At 40.0% G+C, this 17,121-nt stretch overlaps 1 protein-coding gene across 1 annotated transcript; it reads right to left on the reverse strand.

Annotated features, from left to right (window-relative positions):
- Window positions 1-762: 762 nt before the first annotated feature.
- On the reverse strand, window positions 763-7,921 carry terf2ip (telomeric repeat binding factor 2, interacting protein). Its single transcript, XM_085777516.1, has 9 exons — window positions 7,849-7,921; window positions 6,654-6,903; window positions 5,384-5,529; window positions 5,010-5,206; window positions 4,611-4,703; window positions 2,710-3,238; window positions 2,480-2,583; window positions 1,566-1,994; window positions 763-1,268 (listed from the first exon to the last, which is right to left on the reverse strand). The coding sequence occupies exons 2-9, from the start codon at window positions 6,884-6,886 to the stop codon at window positions 1,047-1,049; spliced, it is 1,953 nt and encodes a 650-aa protein (XP_085633642.1). The 5' UTR covers window positions 6,887-6,903; window positions 7,849-7,921; the 3' UTR covers window positions 763-1,046.
- Between the last annotated feature and the right edge of the window lie 9,200 nt (window positions 7,922-17,121).

Below are 17,121 nucleotides of genomic sequence, written 5' to 3' on the forward strand. Positions count from 1 at the left end.
CTGGTGGATGTGAATGTTTCATACTAAAAAGGGTTTTATACGAGTGGTTTTTATCACTGTTGCACTGGGATTATATGGTTGCGTTAACTGTCGTGTCAACAAGCCGTTTTCCATGTTCATTTGCATACCTGTTTGCTGTCATCATTGCCTTCGCTTTTGGTTTCTTAAACACGACGGGGAGATAAAAAAAAAAAAGGTGCAGCAATACTTGTGGCCATATTTGGGTGAAGTGTACTGATGTGTATCGGATACTGGTCTCTGTTTCAGTGGCATCACAGGTCTCACCCTGTTGATCCGTTTTAAATGGTTGGTTAATTTAATTGCTTTTCCTTTTTCTTTTTTTTGTTTACACAATTGATACAATGTATTCATGTGGGTCTGGGGGAGAGCGTTTCAAAATTCTGAATGTACTCAGTTGAAATCGGGGTAAAATGAAATAAAATGGTGAATTGGATAAAAACAAAGAATAATTTGCTTCCTGTTTTTTTTCTACTCTAATGAGTAGGCTTCATATGTTCAAAGTGCTTTTTCTTTTCAGTGTTGAGATAATATATAATCCAGTCTATGCTGTACTTCAGGTAAACCCCTCAATACTTAACGTACGACAAGTGGAAGCTTTTGTGTTCAGCTGTACAAAGGCTTTTAATGTTCATGTACATGTGCGACTCTTGGAAATTATGATTTACAAGAAAATTTGAATAAATCTGCCACATGTTCATATTATTATCATTACAAGACATTAAAAAACACACATATTTGATTTAACAAAAAAGAAGGCAAAATGTTTAACGATGACAAAGTGTGCTCTTACTAAAATGCATTAAAAGATTCTGCCAATCATGGTACAATAGCTATTATGTAAAAAGTTTCAATTTATTTATTTATGTATATTTATTTATTTAGTTGATAAGAGGGGCATACAATTTATAATTTTGAGACTCTGGGACACTGATGAGGACACAGATAATTGTCATTTAAATCAGTGTCAGCTTGCTGATTTCACCCTGGCTGCTTTAGGTAATAGTGTTGATGTGTGTGCTCTTAGCTCATCTCTCTGCCTCGAGGAACATAATTCTTTTGGCCACCTCCTCCTCGCTGTATTTGTCCTGCAGGTGCAGCAGGACAACAGGATCGGCAGAAAGCAGAAGAGTGTCATCACGCTGGCTCCACAATGTTCGAGGAGTGGAGGAGGGATCCAAAAGTAGATCCAGGGCAGCAGAGAAGTCTCCGCTGGTCTTCAACAGGGCTTTGGTTACACTTTCTAAGTCCTAGAAGATAAACCATGAATTGAGGTTAGAAATTATAGAAACAAACAGACACAAAAAAGGGGAAAAAAGCTGGAAAGAAATAAACAACTCATTAACTGGATGATTTGTGTTGGTGCTTCATGGTTTATCTTAAATGTCAAACTGAATACAGGCAACAGCACAGAGTCTGGACTGAAACAAAAGTCCAGTGTGCGACCTCTCTTCAGGATGCTCTCAACCTTCAAGAGAGACAAAAAATAATAGCGTCTAAATCACGTAGCAAAAAGAGAGGACCATCTACTGCACAGTAACACCCACCTGGTTTGTCTGGTTCATCAGATTCTTGACCCGCTGCACGTCGTCCTCCAGCTGGACCTGAGTCAGAGAGAATGCAGCGTCCTTGTTGACTGGAGGCTGAGGTCTGGACTGAGCTGCATCACCGTTACCAAGAAGTGTCTGAGAGTCTTCCTCCTGAGACTCACTGTCGAATATGAACAGGTGGGCCCTGGAGGCCGCCTGCTCGGCCTCTGAGGCTGCAGGCTCGGGGCGGCCCGTCTCCTCTGTACGGTCACTGCCGGGGTCCTGGGCCTGCTGTGCTTTCCCCTGAGGGCTGGGTCCAGGTTCAGGGTTGGACGCTGTGGGGGCCGGATCTGCGGCTGCGTCTGAAGACATGGGTTCTGTTGATGTGGGCTGTACCGCTGCTGTGACGGTTGGTTCTTGGAGATCCGGAGCTTCGTCCTCAGCAGACTAAGGGACAGCAACATAACAGTATAAAGAGAAAGTCGTGATAATAAACTGACATGGTTCTGTGATCCAGCCCTTGTCTGCAGGATCAATGGCACAGTGATTACCAATTTTCCTATTTTATATTTTCAAACAATACAAATGATTAAACTGACATGGCTCTGTGATTCTGCCTTTGTCTTGGTCTACAGCCACAGACATACATATCCATATCTATGGCTGTCAGTGCGACGTTTGGGGACACTTGAGAAATGCATAAAGGAAAATAGGAGTGTTTGTTTGTGATGCAGCTCGTGAAATAAAATGGAGAGGAATCGTTGCCATTCAGAAATGAGATCGCATGTACTGTAGGTGTGAATCGAGATTGCAATTTTTTAACGATTTATCGTGCAGCCCTACTTCATATATCATACTGCACAGTACAGAAAAAACAAAGCTATCTATGAAATAAAATAAGTATTTAAATGCTTGAGCTTGTGCAGTCGTACCTCACTTTCATCTTCAAACTCCCTTGTAGCCATCTCCAGAATCCCCAACTTCCTCTTCTCCTTCTTCTTCTCCACTTTCTCTGGCAATGACTTGGGTTCTTCTTCTGAGGAACATATAAGGGGGGGAGGAGGAGGAGGAGATCTGTGCTTGAGTCAACGTCTTATTCAAATCTCTGATGTATAAAAGCTTGTTTCAGATGACTTACTGTCTGAGGATGTGAATGACAAACCTGTCTGTGGTGTTTCAGTAACAGCAGCTTCTTCACTCTCCTCTTGACTCTCGGCCACTGGTTCCATGTTTCCTCCTCTGGGTTTCTTAGGAGGCGGCTGCTCTGTTGTTGTGTGTTTTTCAACAGCAGGCCTCCCAGCTGATTTTGTTTTCTTTGTGGGCTGGGGAGATGATGACAATTTTGCATCCAAGGTCGACGATGACCTGAGGTTTCTGCCGTGAGGTCGAGGAGACGATGTCATCTCGAGCTTCCTGCGTGTGTATTTGCGCTTCGGTGGCTCCTGCTCAGCGGCGGTCTCTGGAGCTGGAGTGTTTGGCAGCGACTGCACAGAGTCGTCTGGTGCGCTTTCTTTCTGTGGAGAGGTGGCTGTTTGTTGCTCCTCTGTTTCCGGCCCTGTGCTCTCGGCTGCAGCGGGTTCAGCATCTGTCTGTGGGTCCAAACAAGCCCCCCCAGGCTGGGGAGGGTTTGATGTTTCAGCCTCTGCATTTTCTGGCTCTGTGCTTTCAGCTACTTCAGGCTGGACGTCTATCTGCAGAAACACCAGATCTGTTCTGCTTAGTTCCATTAACATATCACATACATACATTTTGCCCTCAGGAAATAACCCACCTTTTTGTTGCTCTCATTACCCCTTTAATTAAAAAAAAAAATACAATATACTTAGAAAGTAACATGACAATAATGTGACCAATAAAATGTGGAGCTGAAATGGGTTTGACTGTTTCTTTTGGGGGAGGATCCTTACTGGAACTAAAACGTAGATTAGACACAGCACCAGAAAACTTTGTTGCTTTGTGTTTTAAAGCAGAAGTAAGCGATCCAGTCATTTTGGCTAACTTCCTGTCAGCCGATGGAGTTAGCAGTCCCCGCCCTCGTCCCTACGTCACCACATTCACGCGCATCCCTTGGCTGCACACACAGAGAGGACCGCCCCTTTATGCCGTTCTCTCTCCTCATTGGATAAAGGTTGTAGGATACAAGGAAAGTTTTCTCCTTGGCTTACAGCAGAGCAGAGTGACTGACAGACCCGTGTTTCAGACCAAACACTCTATATAAGTGATTGCTGTCGAAAGATATAACTATTTAAGACTTATATTAACACAAACATACTGCTTACTTCTGCTTTAAGTATCACTTTTGAACATGTTTAAATTTGAATAACAATACTGGAAATCTTTTTGTGAATGTGCATGTTAGGGGTGACCTTGAATAGTTGACTATTTATACTGTTCGAATCGTCACGCAGGGGCACTCCCTGCTGCTGAACATCTGATTTTTTTTACAAGACTGTTTAGATACAAACATTACATGTAGTGAGTGCTCGAGCACCGGCGCACCCATCTCTTTCTCTCACTCGCTCACACCCGTCTCTCTCTCTCTCTCTCTTTAAATTTGGGCCTAAATGTATACCGTATGTGAAGAAGAAGCATATTCAATTGAGCAAAGACACTTATTTGTTTAGATTTATATACTAAAAGTTTTCAGGGTAACATTGTACAATTGGACCAGTAGTTGGACAGTAGCATGCAAATGGATGGAGATATAGCAAAACCATTATCTGTCACCACAATCAATGCTTTTGCTATACAATGTACTAGTCTCCACAGGAAATGATGCAGAAAAGAAACCTTTTATGTGTGATGGAGCAGTCTCGTTCCTTCTGGCAGTGGAGTGTGCGCACATGTGTGTGTTGATGTGGGCACTGGCAGTTCACAGCCAACTCACCATCTAAAACATCAATTCATTTATAGCTGATATGTGTTGAAAACAATATTTTTGATTGATACAGTATCAGTGATGGCCAGGCTCCCAAAAACTGGGGTGACATATCAAAATAAAACACCATGTACAGACTAGAGTTAAAATAATCAGCTGTATGTGCTGTTATGTGTCCACTGTACCTGTGTTAGGTCTGTGTCTGCAGAGTGTGTCTGGGCAGAAGCAGCGTCTTCGCTGGGAGGTTTCTGAACATCTGTCTCTCGTTCCCCTGTCTCCTACAAGCAGACAGACAAGAAGCTTCATGTCTGGACATGTTTATGAAAAATAAACAATAAACAGTGAACGGTCTGGAGCTACTACTGCATCTGGCTTCAGTAGAAACTAAATGAATAGTGTCTGTTGGGTTATACTGTGTGTGTTTTCACCATTACCATATTAATAAAATTGAAGTCAAATTAAAGTGTGCCATTTAAAAAAAAATATGCCACCCTCTAGTGGTTGTATAAAAAAGTACAGTCAAAAATATACAAACCTCAGAAATGGATGACAAAATACCTGGCAGCACCCTCCAGGTTAATTACCTCATTCTCTTTCTCAGCTGCAGACAGTCTCTTAGCCAGTTGTATTTTATAATGATATTTCATTGACTGCCAGCTGTGCGAGGTCACACCCTGCCTCGCCATCGTCTGCCAGAGGCGGTTTCCACCTGTCTCGCCCTTGTGCTTGCTGACATAGCTCAAAATGGCTGCATCCTCCTCAGGTGTGTAAAGAGTCCTGCCTGCGTGTAATGACACAGATGGATTTAAAACACTGAGAAATACACACATTCCTAATGTGACTACAAACCACACAAAAGAAGTGGACATAGTCTGATTAAACTATATTTCGTCAGCTTACTGGTCTTTATCAATACAGAATCAATGTCAGAATAGATCGGTAGGTTTGTACATCATACCTCTTGTGCTTCTAAAGAAGCCATCTTTGTTGTTATTCAGTCTAGGAGACTGTCTTGGAGTCACCTCAGGATTTAGCCTGTAGTCCTCTATATTCAACTGTTCCTCCTTCTCAATACAGTCGTAAATGTACTTGGTGGACACGTACCTGAGGAGAAAACACACTGTGACTTCACCAATGATGAACATGCACATAGCAATGTCTTGCCATGCTGAAGTTGAAATAATAAGTTGAAATAAAACTGCATTAATTAAATTTTTTTTACCATATTTAAGTTGTGACCTGTATATTCACCACACTATGAGATATTATGGAACGTTACGAGACAGAGCTGTTTTTGAGGCAAACGCAGAGACATCTTGCAGAAAAACTGCCCTCGACAGGAACACGCATCAGCGGTTTTGCATGAATTTACCTTGAAAACAACTCTGTCTGGTAACGTTCCGTCATTATCTCATAGCGTGGTGAATGTGCAGGTCACAACTTGTCCACAAGAGCGTTTGAGTTGTTGGATTGTGTATTTGATGAGTTTGATGAGGGGAAACCAAGAAATCCTATGAGCCTCTGTATCTCTGCAGCTGACGACTCTGCTCCACTGTTCTAAAAATAGCTTGCACCAAAACTATATATATACATATATATATATATATAGGGATTATGGCAATGGGCCAATTTGCCAAAATGTTGAACTATTCCTTTAACAGAACAAGGTGTTCATCTTTTTTTCACTGATATTCAGGAATAATGTACAATAACAAACCTGTATCAGTGAAATCAAACAGCCATGGCAGCATATAGTCAGTCTGACTTGCAGATCCAACCATGAACATACAATAGTGATAAGTAGTGGCACCAACAAAATAAAAAACTCCCAATTACTTTATATTTAGTTTGTTTAGTTTAGTTCCTTCTGCCTAATGTGTGATGAGACTTTAGTTAAACAGAGGCCAGATTTTCTATTTGTCATCATATTCAATAACTTCAAAAAACTTCTATTCTGCTTCAAACATACACAGACTATCTTTTTTTCTTTCTAGTGGACTGATTGATAGAAGAACAAACCCTTCTCCATGAAACAAAATATAGTACAACAATATTACAGTGCAGCACTAAGATTTGTATCAGTATGACATTGAGGTTTTTAATTTAATTGGAAACTGTATGATTCAGAATAGTACAGCACTGCTCATAATAACTACTTTACTTGTCTGAGCGGGCTGGATTCACTCCAGTGTAAACGCTTTCTAACTGCATCCCCGTCCGGCTCCTACCTTTGAACATTGGTGTCGTGGATAGAGGCTCTCTCCTCCGGGTCAATCAGCAGGATGGCACCGGGCTTCTGGACGCTGCACAACATCCCTCCTTTGGATGTGATGAGCGGCTGCAGTCTGCTTTTGACAGGGCCCGGCCGGAGGAAGAAAGACATGGGTTCACCGTCCACGGTCGTGAAGAGAGCTGACGACGAGTTTTCAGATTTGGCCACATCCTGCTTTTTGGCCGACATGTTCAAGAACGTCTCACCTGGTGCAAGAGATGAAGTCAAGTGAACTTTATTGACAATGCTACAGGTGCATTAACACTAGGTTTTCAGGGCTCTAGACTGGCCCTATTTTGCCCCAGAATTTTAAGGCAGTGCAAATAATTTTTTCATCTACTTGCCCATGTGCAACAGTTTTGTTTTTTTTGTTTGTTTTTTAACACTGGTGAAACCTGGAAGGAGCGACTCATAGAATCTGGTAACTGTCATTACAGGTGGCAGGCCAATGTGTGTGTGTGAGCATCATGAATGAAAAGGAAATGTGAATATTTGCTTTGCAAGTCGAATTACAGTGTGCGCCCCTGAATTTTCTGCTTGCACTCCTAAAATTTGAAGTTAGGGGCCACTGTGCTCCATAACAACCAAGTGAGGAAATAGGTTATGAGAGAATATACGATATAAAAGGTACAAAAACTATAAAAATGAATGAATGAAAAAACAAAAACACACATTCAAAATCATTAATTAGCACTGTAATTAACAAAAAAATATGTACTAACAACATCATAACTATATAAAGTGGTGCTTTGTGGCTCATGTTTCACATGGATAAATCAACAGAAACAATGAGATCCACAGCACAACATTTATTTGAAGTAGTTAAGGTCGTATTAGGGTGTATTAGTACTTTTTACTTCAGTACAGGGTTTTGTATTCGTTTGTTCAGGGTTGTAACAGACTGAATTGTGGCTAATTAAGGAATAAATAAAAACAAAAACCGCAGTTAACCCATTAGAAAATACTTTCAGATACAACAGCTGCGACACAAAATTGAACACAAGTGATGAAAGTCATAATTCAAGACAACATAACGTTAAGTTAGTCCCGTTTCCTCCCCAGTCTGGTTAGCAGCTTTAGCTTTAATGTTGCCTGATTAGATGTAGACATTTGTGCAGAGTTGGTGCATAATTAGATGATATTATACTCACTTAAAACGCCTTTTGGATTAAACCAGACGAACAAACTGAGCTTTCCCGCCGCGTCCACAAAAACAAAACAAGACTCACTTCCGTATTTTTTCTTCTTCGGCGAATTGCTTTCAGTTAATGTCGCTTTGGCGCTGGCGCTGGCGCCCCCTTCTGTTTGTGCCTGGAGCATTGTGGTTAATAAAGTCATTGGTACCGTTCATATTGGCTGCGGAGGTGGGAGGGGATGAGGGGATAGTTATGAATTATCAGTGTAGTTTTTTTTTTTGTAATGTCAGGCTTGTGGCCCAATGATAATTTAGTGCTGAGTGCTCCTTTTCCTTTTTCCAAAACTTGGAGAGCTGGCAACAATGTCTGACTGAAACTTCACAATTATGTTCCTGGTACAAATTCATTCAAACATGATATGTTTGATATGTTGAGAGAAAGCAAAAGCACACGTGTTACTCATACCTTTAAAAAGACTTCCATTGTATTCTCTGAATAAGAGGCAGCAATAAATCACCATATTACTTGCAACATGGGGCCTAGAATGTGGTTTAAAAGTGGTCTGAAAACTTTAGATAAGCCTTACACATCAAAAATACAATCTGTACTGTGAAGCGAGCAACAATGAGAATATTTTTCCTGCCAGCGTTAATGATATTCAGGATCAGGACCACACAGCCAGAGTGCACAGAATACAAACTAACAGCCTTTCTGCATAAACAACCCAGCTGAGCAGTGAGGTTACTTAAGTGGAGAAAAAAAATTGTATCTCTGGAATCAAACATATAAACAGTCAAAGTCCAGTGAGACGTGTTATTTCTGAACAGTTGATTGTCCCCCTGAGGCAGGTGCTGCTTGTGAAAGACATGATGGATAACTGCTGCGCTGATTCAGCACCTCATTAAACTAATCCACAGCAGTTGAACCTGATGTGCACAGTTCAGCCTCAGCATGTGTTTTGCATATAGTTTCTGAGCAGTAGGTCGGGAACATGCAGAAAGATGTTTGGTTTCTTTCGGTTGTCATCAAGGAATTTCAACAGTAATTTTCATCACAGACGACTGGCTGCATTCATCAAACACCAAAGTTATTCTCAGGTTCCACTGCTCCAAAATCTAAATTACACAAATGGTCTCATCTAGTTTCTCAGTGATATATACAGAACTAAAGGAAGAACCATCTTGTTTCGGGGGATTTCCACTGGATTGATTTGATTATATTCATTTTTGATCTGATTCTTAAGAAAGAAGTAATCTAATCACTCCACCTTGTCTACAAATGTGGATACATTTATTTGCAGTAAGTGCAGTATTTCTCTTTGACATGTAGTGGAAGTAATAAAATGAAAATATTCAGTGCATCAAAGTACCTCAAAATTGTACTGAACTACAGCATTTGACTAAAGTTTTGATTGACACACAAATATAGATGAAAATAAAATCATAATATATTTACAAGTGGTTTTATCTAACATTGTTTTCTATCGTTTCATTCTGTACAACACTGTAAATAACTAAAAGAAAAAAAAAGAGAGTGAGAGAGAGATGTTATTTCCTCTCCATACTATGTGGTAGCCAAGTGTGGATGTGTTGGTTTTCTTCACTTCATTTTTTATTTGTGATAAAATGCTTAAATAAAGTCAGTCAAAAGGTTCTCAAGTGTTTGATTAATGCTTTTCATTTCTATTTTGATCCTGTGTTTATACACTTGTCTCATAAAGGCCAAAACCTCATCAACAACACTTAATTTCCCTACCTAAATGATCACTATTTGACTGTGTAAAACATCTTGGACATTGCTCACTGCGTTAAGCCTGCGGGCCACTGGAAGGAACTGGGCTGGCCTCTTTACTCTGTCACTCCTCTGACCTTGCCTCCCTCACAGCCCTGACAGCTCCAGTATTGTTATTGGCCTCTATTGTTGCTCTCCCTCTTTAGCTCAACCAGCTGAAACAATACAACAGCCACTAAGGTGGTGCAACTCCTCCAAGTCGATGCATGTTTATCGACAATCTCTAATAATTAGATGAATGTGAAGATATTCACTCCTGAACAGCTCACTGTGATCCATCCTCTGGCCTGAAACAGTCTCCTCATTCCTGAGCCATCACCACACAATAGGGATGTTGTGTTACAGTCAGTTTACTTTTTCCTTTAGAATCAGCAGCTGTAGATGTTACTGTGCGTCCAGGTCACCAAAGCGTAACACAGTTTGGTTTGGTTTGGCTCCAGCTGAGGGAAATCCCCCTGCAGTGAGGCTTAGGGCTTATTTCAGCCTGCAGAGGGAGACACTGCACCACTAAACCCAAGACCAGAGCTGTCAATCAAACATCAACATCTGATCATCACAATGGGCCAGAAACATAGATCAATATTCTCCATGAACTAAAATAAAGTGTATTAAAGTCCAACTAGCAGTCTTCAGATAGGTGCATCTGTCGGTGTTTGGAAATAACAAAGCAGACAGAACCAACCTCCAGCAGGGTGATGCACATAGGAAACATCTCGCTGATCTGTGCTGACGCTTCAACACTGTGTGTATGTGTGTGTGTCACCAACTGTAGCTTCCCAGTGAGACAGACTGAGAGTCCAGTGCTCATATTGTTTCGCTATCCTCCCTGTCCATGTGCTACCTGGTTAAAACAGAAGCTCAGGTTGTGCTGAACCATACTTCATTCTCCTTCACACTGCAGAGAAGCACTGACAGTCAGGAGACAAGACTAAACAAAATACATACTTGAATCTCTGCCTGCTCTGCACCTGTCTTGTCAGACAGCATCTACTTCAACTACAGAGACACTTTTTTGGAGCTTGTTTTAGTGATTTCTTTAACTTTGGGTGTAGCCTATAAGATCTCCAGAAAGATATTCAGTTTTTTTATTTCTTTTTTCTTAGAGTTTTATGAGAAGACTGATAGGGGGAAAATGGGGTAAGTTGAGCCACTTTTCATATTCAGAGGCAATTATAGTTTTGCTATATCTCCATATACCATCAAAGTCCCACCTCCCCTTTTACTTAATATTCCACCTGTCCTAGCCTAGAAATCTAGACGCACCCTAGCGGCAGCAATGATATAGTCTGGCTTGGTTGCAGGGGAACACATTACTGCTGTGACTGCTGAGCCACTAACTCAGTGAGGTTTTAGGAGTTTTACAATAACATTGCATCTTGAAAATAATCCCTAATATTCCTCTTTGAAAGTAAAGCTTGGCTCAACATGAACAACTTTACCTTTTCTCAGGACTTATTGTAATCATATACATCCAGAATCTTGATTAAATAATTAAAAAAAACACTCATTAGGGCAAGTGGCTCAACTTACCCCAGAGCTACCATATTGACTTTATTAGTCCTCAGAGCTAAAATGGTACACTTTCATGCTCGGTTTGCTACCTCATGTAGCAGCTCATAGATACAGTAGCTGATGTATAAAACAAATGTATAATATTCTCTTTTGGTCTAAACACAATTCTCATGAAACTTATATTCAACTGAATTCACTTTTGAGAGTGAAAAATGTTTTTGTGGACATGTCTAACCACTTATGTGGCTCACAGATGTGCTCAATTTTTCTCATGGTTAACAGCGAGGAGTGGCTCAACTTGCCCCTATGCTCATCTTACCCCAGTCTCCCCGAGTCCCCATACCACTCTCATATCTGTCCTCCTACGAGGCAGATTGTTAGGCGTTCTTATTCGTTTAACCTGCACCCAGACCAAACAGTCAGTAGCTCTGCTTCCCCCACCCCCAAGGACTATAGCTCTTTCTACTCTTTATACCAGTGGTTCCCAACCTTTTTTGGCTCGTGACCCCATTTTGACATCACAAATTCCGGGCGACCCTGTCGATCAAGATGCGCCAGCTCAGATATTTTTATATGCTGCATTTTATTTGAACTCTATTTATATTCGATAAAGTGAAAGTATAGAATACAGTTGTTTAAGACTGTGTGTGGTGTTTTTGATTATAATTTTAAAAAGAATAATAATAAAAAAATATTTTAACCAGGTTTTTTTTTATTTTTTTTAATCAATTACTAGACATTTCAGGCAACCCCATTTGAATTCCAGGCGACCCCACATGGGGCCCCAACCCCAAGGTTGAAAAACACAGCTTTATACTAAGCTAAACTAACACCAAGACAGAAACACACACAAAAAAAGGGTTCAAATTTTCTTTAGGGACGTAAAAAACTACACAATCTACTGCTTGAAAGAAAGTGAATAAGGTTGGATTTTTATGAACATATTCTCAAATGGAGATTTTACAACAACCTGTGGCCTCTCCAGTCATTTTGGCCACACAACTGTTTGATTTTTTATTTTAGTTAATATTAGAATTGAAAAGATATTGTGGCTTAATGGTTTTTATAAAGCACATTTCTTTTGATCAAATTTCTATCCCTTCACCTAATGAGACAAATTAGGAATGATGTAACGATGATGTTACCTCCACGAGGAATGTTGCAATGCCTTCATCCACATGACAGCTTAAACCAGGTCACATTTCACAACACTCACGTTCTTTTAATGGTGATAAATGGAGGTGTGGAGTGAATCACTTGGAAAGAATTCACTCTGGAAAGTATTCAACCGACAAAGGTAAAGCAGTGAAGTCAATTAAACCAAATCACAAGGTGTCTGAATGGTGCTGGTGGGCGGAAAAGCAAGGTGACGTTTCAAGTCCCAAATGTTGCAACAGAATGATTGTAATATTTTCTGCGTGGGCCGTCTTTCATATCAGGACTGTGTGGTTTCATGTCAACACATAATTGATTATGATTTCAAGGCGTCAGTGCGTTTAGCTCCTGTGCAAAGAAAGACGCACAAATACCATACACAACAACAGAAAAAGCACATATAAGATGGAAACCTTGCACAGCACGCACACACACACACACACACACACACACACACACACACATACACATACACAGATCGATCCAAAACCTCAGAATAACCAACATGACCAAACATCACAAGAACCACAAAACCATCATCTGACAAACAAATGCTAAGGATGTATGTCCTACAATGGGACTGGGAGCATAGTGAGTACACAAGTCTAACTCAAAAAACCTGAATTAAAAATTATACTGTTGCACTGATGTAGGCTAATATTATGGTTTATTATGTTGTAGATTATTTTATAACCTACTCTGTCTTTACAGATTGATTGTGTTTCTGCCACTGAAAATATAAATGTTTTCTGGTGGAGGAAGAAGAACATGAAGTGCCTTAATATAAATTCCTGCTGTGTTTTCTGTGTAAACACCGGATTAAATACAACTATTTTTTTTCCCCTTAAATTCATCTCGCAGTGGCAGGTGTATCACTTCAGGCTTGTACAAAGACACACACACACACACGCATACATATCAGGTATCAGAGACTGGTGGGAGTGAAATTCCTCCCTGATACTAAAACAAAAGAGAATTAAAAAAAACCCCGAAGCTGCCGTTTCTTAAGGAACTCAAACAAAAACAAAACTTCCTTGTGTAAATCACAGACGCTATCTTTGGACTTGGCTCTGCGTGGATAGACAACAGCAGAAATATACTTTCTGAAAATTATTTGGCAGATTAGCTGAGGAATCTTGGCAGGGTTTGGTCAGCAGAGACTGGCCGTAACAAAGTGAGGATATGCTGACTCGACATAAAGAACACATTTAATTACCATCACCATCAGCCATCCAAGAGGAGCCATCCGGGCCCAAGCCAGAAACCCCCCACCATCATCTGCCAATTGAAAAGGCTTATTTTTAGGGGCCAAACTTCTCCTTTACTCTGCTACTTTCTCACGTTCCTCCAGCTATTCCCTCAGCACTTGTGTCTGCCTCTCTCGTGTGTCTCATCTGTTCTCCTTTTTACAACTGCAATTTCCCTCCTATTCCTGATCAGATCTTGATCTGGGCTCCCTTAATGTTTTGTTTGTCCCTAAAGCCAGAGAAAAAGAGCCTCTAAGCTTCCATAGAAAGTGGTGGAAGAAGAAATCGTAATAATAAACTCTGCAACAGTAAAATTCCACTTACACCTTTGTGATTAATAGAAAATGCTATATGAACAAACTATTCATATGTTCAAATCGTGTTTTACTTGAACATAATAACTTATGAATGAATTTTAAATACAAAAAGAGCTTGTGCAGAGGAGGTAGGGGGCTGAAAGCTGATAAAGATCTCTCCTAAAAACTCACCACAGAACAGTCTGAATTACTCAAAATAAGAGAAAGTAAGGAAAAATACAGATGGGTTGAGATGTATGCTTCATATTTTATCATCTGATGTTTTCTGTTTCAAATCTTTATTTGTGATGGAACCAGTGCCCAGTCACTGACAAGTAATGTCAAATGGCACACTGCGGAAGGAAACGCTTCAAATGTGTTACAGCCACATGCACATAGAGACAAGACTGCTGCTGCTCAGAGGCAACTCGCCCCCGACTCTCACTCTCTCCCATTGAGAAAATAATGTTGTAATATCTGAGGACGTGTTTCAGATGAATCAAATGAGGAGCTGAAGGGAGTATTGTGTTGCATTTTAGGTGGGAACACCCGGTCAGGATCCAGAGTCATGTGTAGCACCGTGTCAGAAAAGGATCAGATAAATTTGACTGTTTCCTGAAATCAAGATCAGCATGAGCATGAATTAAAAAAACAACATATGCTGATTAATGTTTCATTCAAGATTGCTTCTAAACTTTATAAAATGTTAAACAGCCCAACAGGAAATGAATGGAATATGGTCCAAAGAAATTGGGAAACTGACTTGGGCAGATCATTAGGAATTGAAGAATGGGGACAGATTTGGAAAGAATTACACAAAGTATCAAAATCAGTTAAGAACAAAATGATAAACTTTAATTTTATGCATAGAACATATTTTACCCCTGTTCGACTTCATAGTATGAACCCCTCTGTTTCTGACCGATGTTGGCACGGTCTACTAGAAAAAGGTACATTTTTTCATATGGTATGGGCCTGCCCAAAAATAAAATCCTTTTGGGAAAGTGTAACACAGTCCCTGGGTGGAATTATTGGTCAATATGTTGTTTGTGACCCAGTACTTTGTCTATTGAATTATATGACCTCTGGATCTTGGCCCAAAGATCACAAACAAATTATAATAACTGGATGTATGACGGCCAAAAGACTCATCGCTACCAATTGGAAAAATGCTGACCATCTGGAAATGGGAAGATGGTTGCAAACTTTCCTCGAGACAATTTCTTTGGAGGGAGCTGCTTCTAATCTTCTGGAAAAGTGTAATGAGGAACAGCTCTTATGGAGAGAGATAATTAATATGATACGCAGGCTCCCCTCTTTTCAGAGAACTTAAATGTCTTAAGGGTGAGTTTGAGCTCATACAGACTGTATACGCCTGGTCCTCAATTGCCTACAAACTGTTTCCCCCCTTCCCTCCCTCTGGACTACTGAGATTTACGACGTCTGTACACCACCACTTTGTTTTTTTTGTTTTCTTGTTTTTTTTTTCTCTTCTTAATTAATTTATGTGGTTTAGTATCTATACTTTTTGTGTTAATTTCATGCTTGTTTAGTTTGATGTTTTTCATTGTGTTGTGTTTTTTTTGTTTTCTTTTTCTCTCACTTTTTAATCTACATAAATTGAAAAATGTATTGGTAAATTATGATTGATTTGATTGTGATTCATTATTTTTGACTTCCTGGTTGCCAATAAAAAAAAATTCAAAGCAAAAAAAAACAACAACAACTATGTTCATGTTTTATAGTGGCCATAATCAGCATATTTATTTTAACTTTGTTTAACATGACTTCTTGAATGTTACTGTAAGTCCACTGAATTTTTACCCATCTCTTCAGTTCACCTCACACACAGAGCTTTGCTTCTTCCAGCTTGTTGTTTTAATATTTGGGACAAGTTTGTGGTTTTGATTCATCCTCACTGCTCTGACAGCAGCTGTTTCCTATAGGTGCAAGGTTCAACATAACTTTATTGGTACAGTACCTGAAGGCCGACCCGCACAAGGACTTAACATGATAAAGGTGACCAGTGACAAAGAGCTCAAGTACTGGAATAATATTATGAAAACAGCCTAATGCAGCAACCAGCTGTCTTCAAAGAAAACATTATATATAAAAAAAAATACAGACTGTTTGCTGCATATCCAGCAACTAATGGCAGAGGGACAACGTCATATTACTGTAGCTGTATTTTTTTTTACAGTCTATGTGTAAAACCAGATCTCTCTGTGGTGAAGTTGATGAATTTACCTCAGACATCAAACAAACGGTTATATTACTGTGTTTCTCTTCCATATACACAATCCAGTCCAAGATACTTTCCCAATAGGAAAATTTTCATTTCGTTATTTGTGATTTTTTTAATGTTTCCTGAAGCACTCAAGTGTGCAGTTGGCTACTTGTCTGGACAAAAACGTGTAGGTGGTGACAGACTAGTATCGTGATGTAAAATGATTATCACAATCAGGTTTCACCTGTTTGGAGCCGCGCTGCCTCTGCCCTAACAGAATCATCTTTACGTTTCTTACACCAAGAATGACTTCACCTGCAATTCATGAGCAAAGAACAGCAAGTGTTAAGTGTAAGTTGGAGAAGAGAAGATAGGAAGCATGAAAATACAAAGTAAGAAAGTAATACTTTTTAATAACTACACACTATTAAGCATTAGTTAAGCATGAATGAATATTGAATTCTTCATTTATAACGCATGAATACTCATTAGTATGTAGTTTATAAATACAGTTAGCGCTTGTCAATTATGAGTAAAACATTGTTAAGTATTCATGTGTTATAAATGACAAATTCAGTATTTAAAACTTAACTAATGTTTAGTGTGTACTTATTAAAATCCAGAGTCCCCCATTTGGGGGACTTGAAGACATGCATAACAATAACAGAGCCCCCAGTGCACTGATTATGAAAGAATATGGTCATATTATATGTCAAATTAAACAGCAGAAGCTGGGCTACAACGTGTAAAAACCATGTTTATATGACCCAAACCATAGACTGTAAAAAGAATGGACGTAGCGTCCGTGACGTCACCCATTGGTTTTGGGGAGTCGTTTTTGTGACTCAAATATGGCGGCCTGAACAGCGCCATGTTGGATTGGCCGGCCGAGAACCCGCCCACTGGCCTCGAAGCAGCTGTCCACGGAGCTGCTCGGACCTGTCACTCAACGTTTCCGCGCCCTGATTGGCCAGAATTTTAACCTAATAACAGTAAAACTATAGAGTTAAAAAAAAATTCACCCCCCTCAGAGTGTGTGCGGGGGTAGAAACTATCGATT

The sequence above is a fragment of the Trachurus japonicus genome, chromosome 5 (genome assembly GCF_045865225.1).
Source record: "Trachurus japonicus isolate A0001 chromosome 5, Traja_1.0".
In the NCBI taxonomy this organism is placed as follows: Eukaryota; Metazoa; Chordata; class Actinopteri; order Carangiformes; family Carangidae; genus Trachurus; species Trachurus japonicus.

Coding starts and splice junctions, on each gene's coding strand:
- terf2ip (XM_085777516.1), bottom strand. CDS start 6,886: ATGTCGGCCAAAAAGCAGGATGTGGCCAAATCTGAAAACTCGTCGTCA. Junction 5,207..5,383: donor CTTCTTTAGAAGCACAAGAG/GTATGATGTACA, acceptor CATTACACGCAG/GCAGGACTCTTTACACACCT. Junction 1,995..2,479: donor AGTTTGAAGATGAAAGTGAG/GTACGACTGCAC, acceptor GCTGTCCCTTAG/TCTGCTGAGGACGAAGCTCC.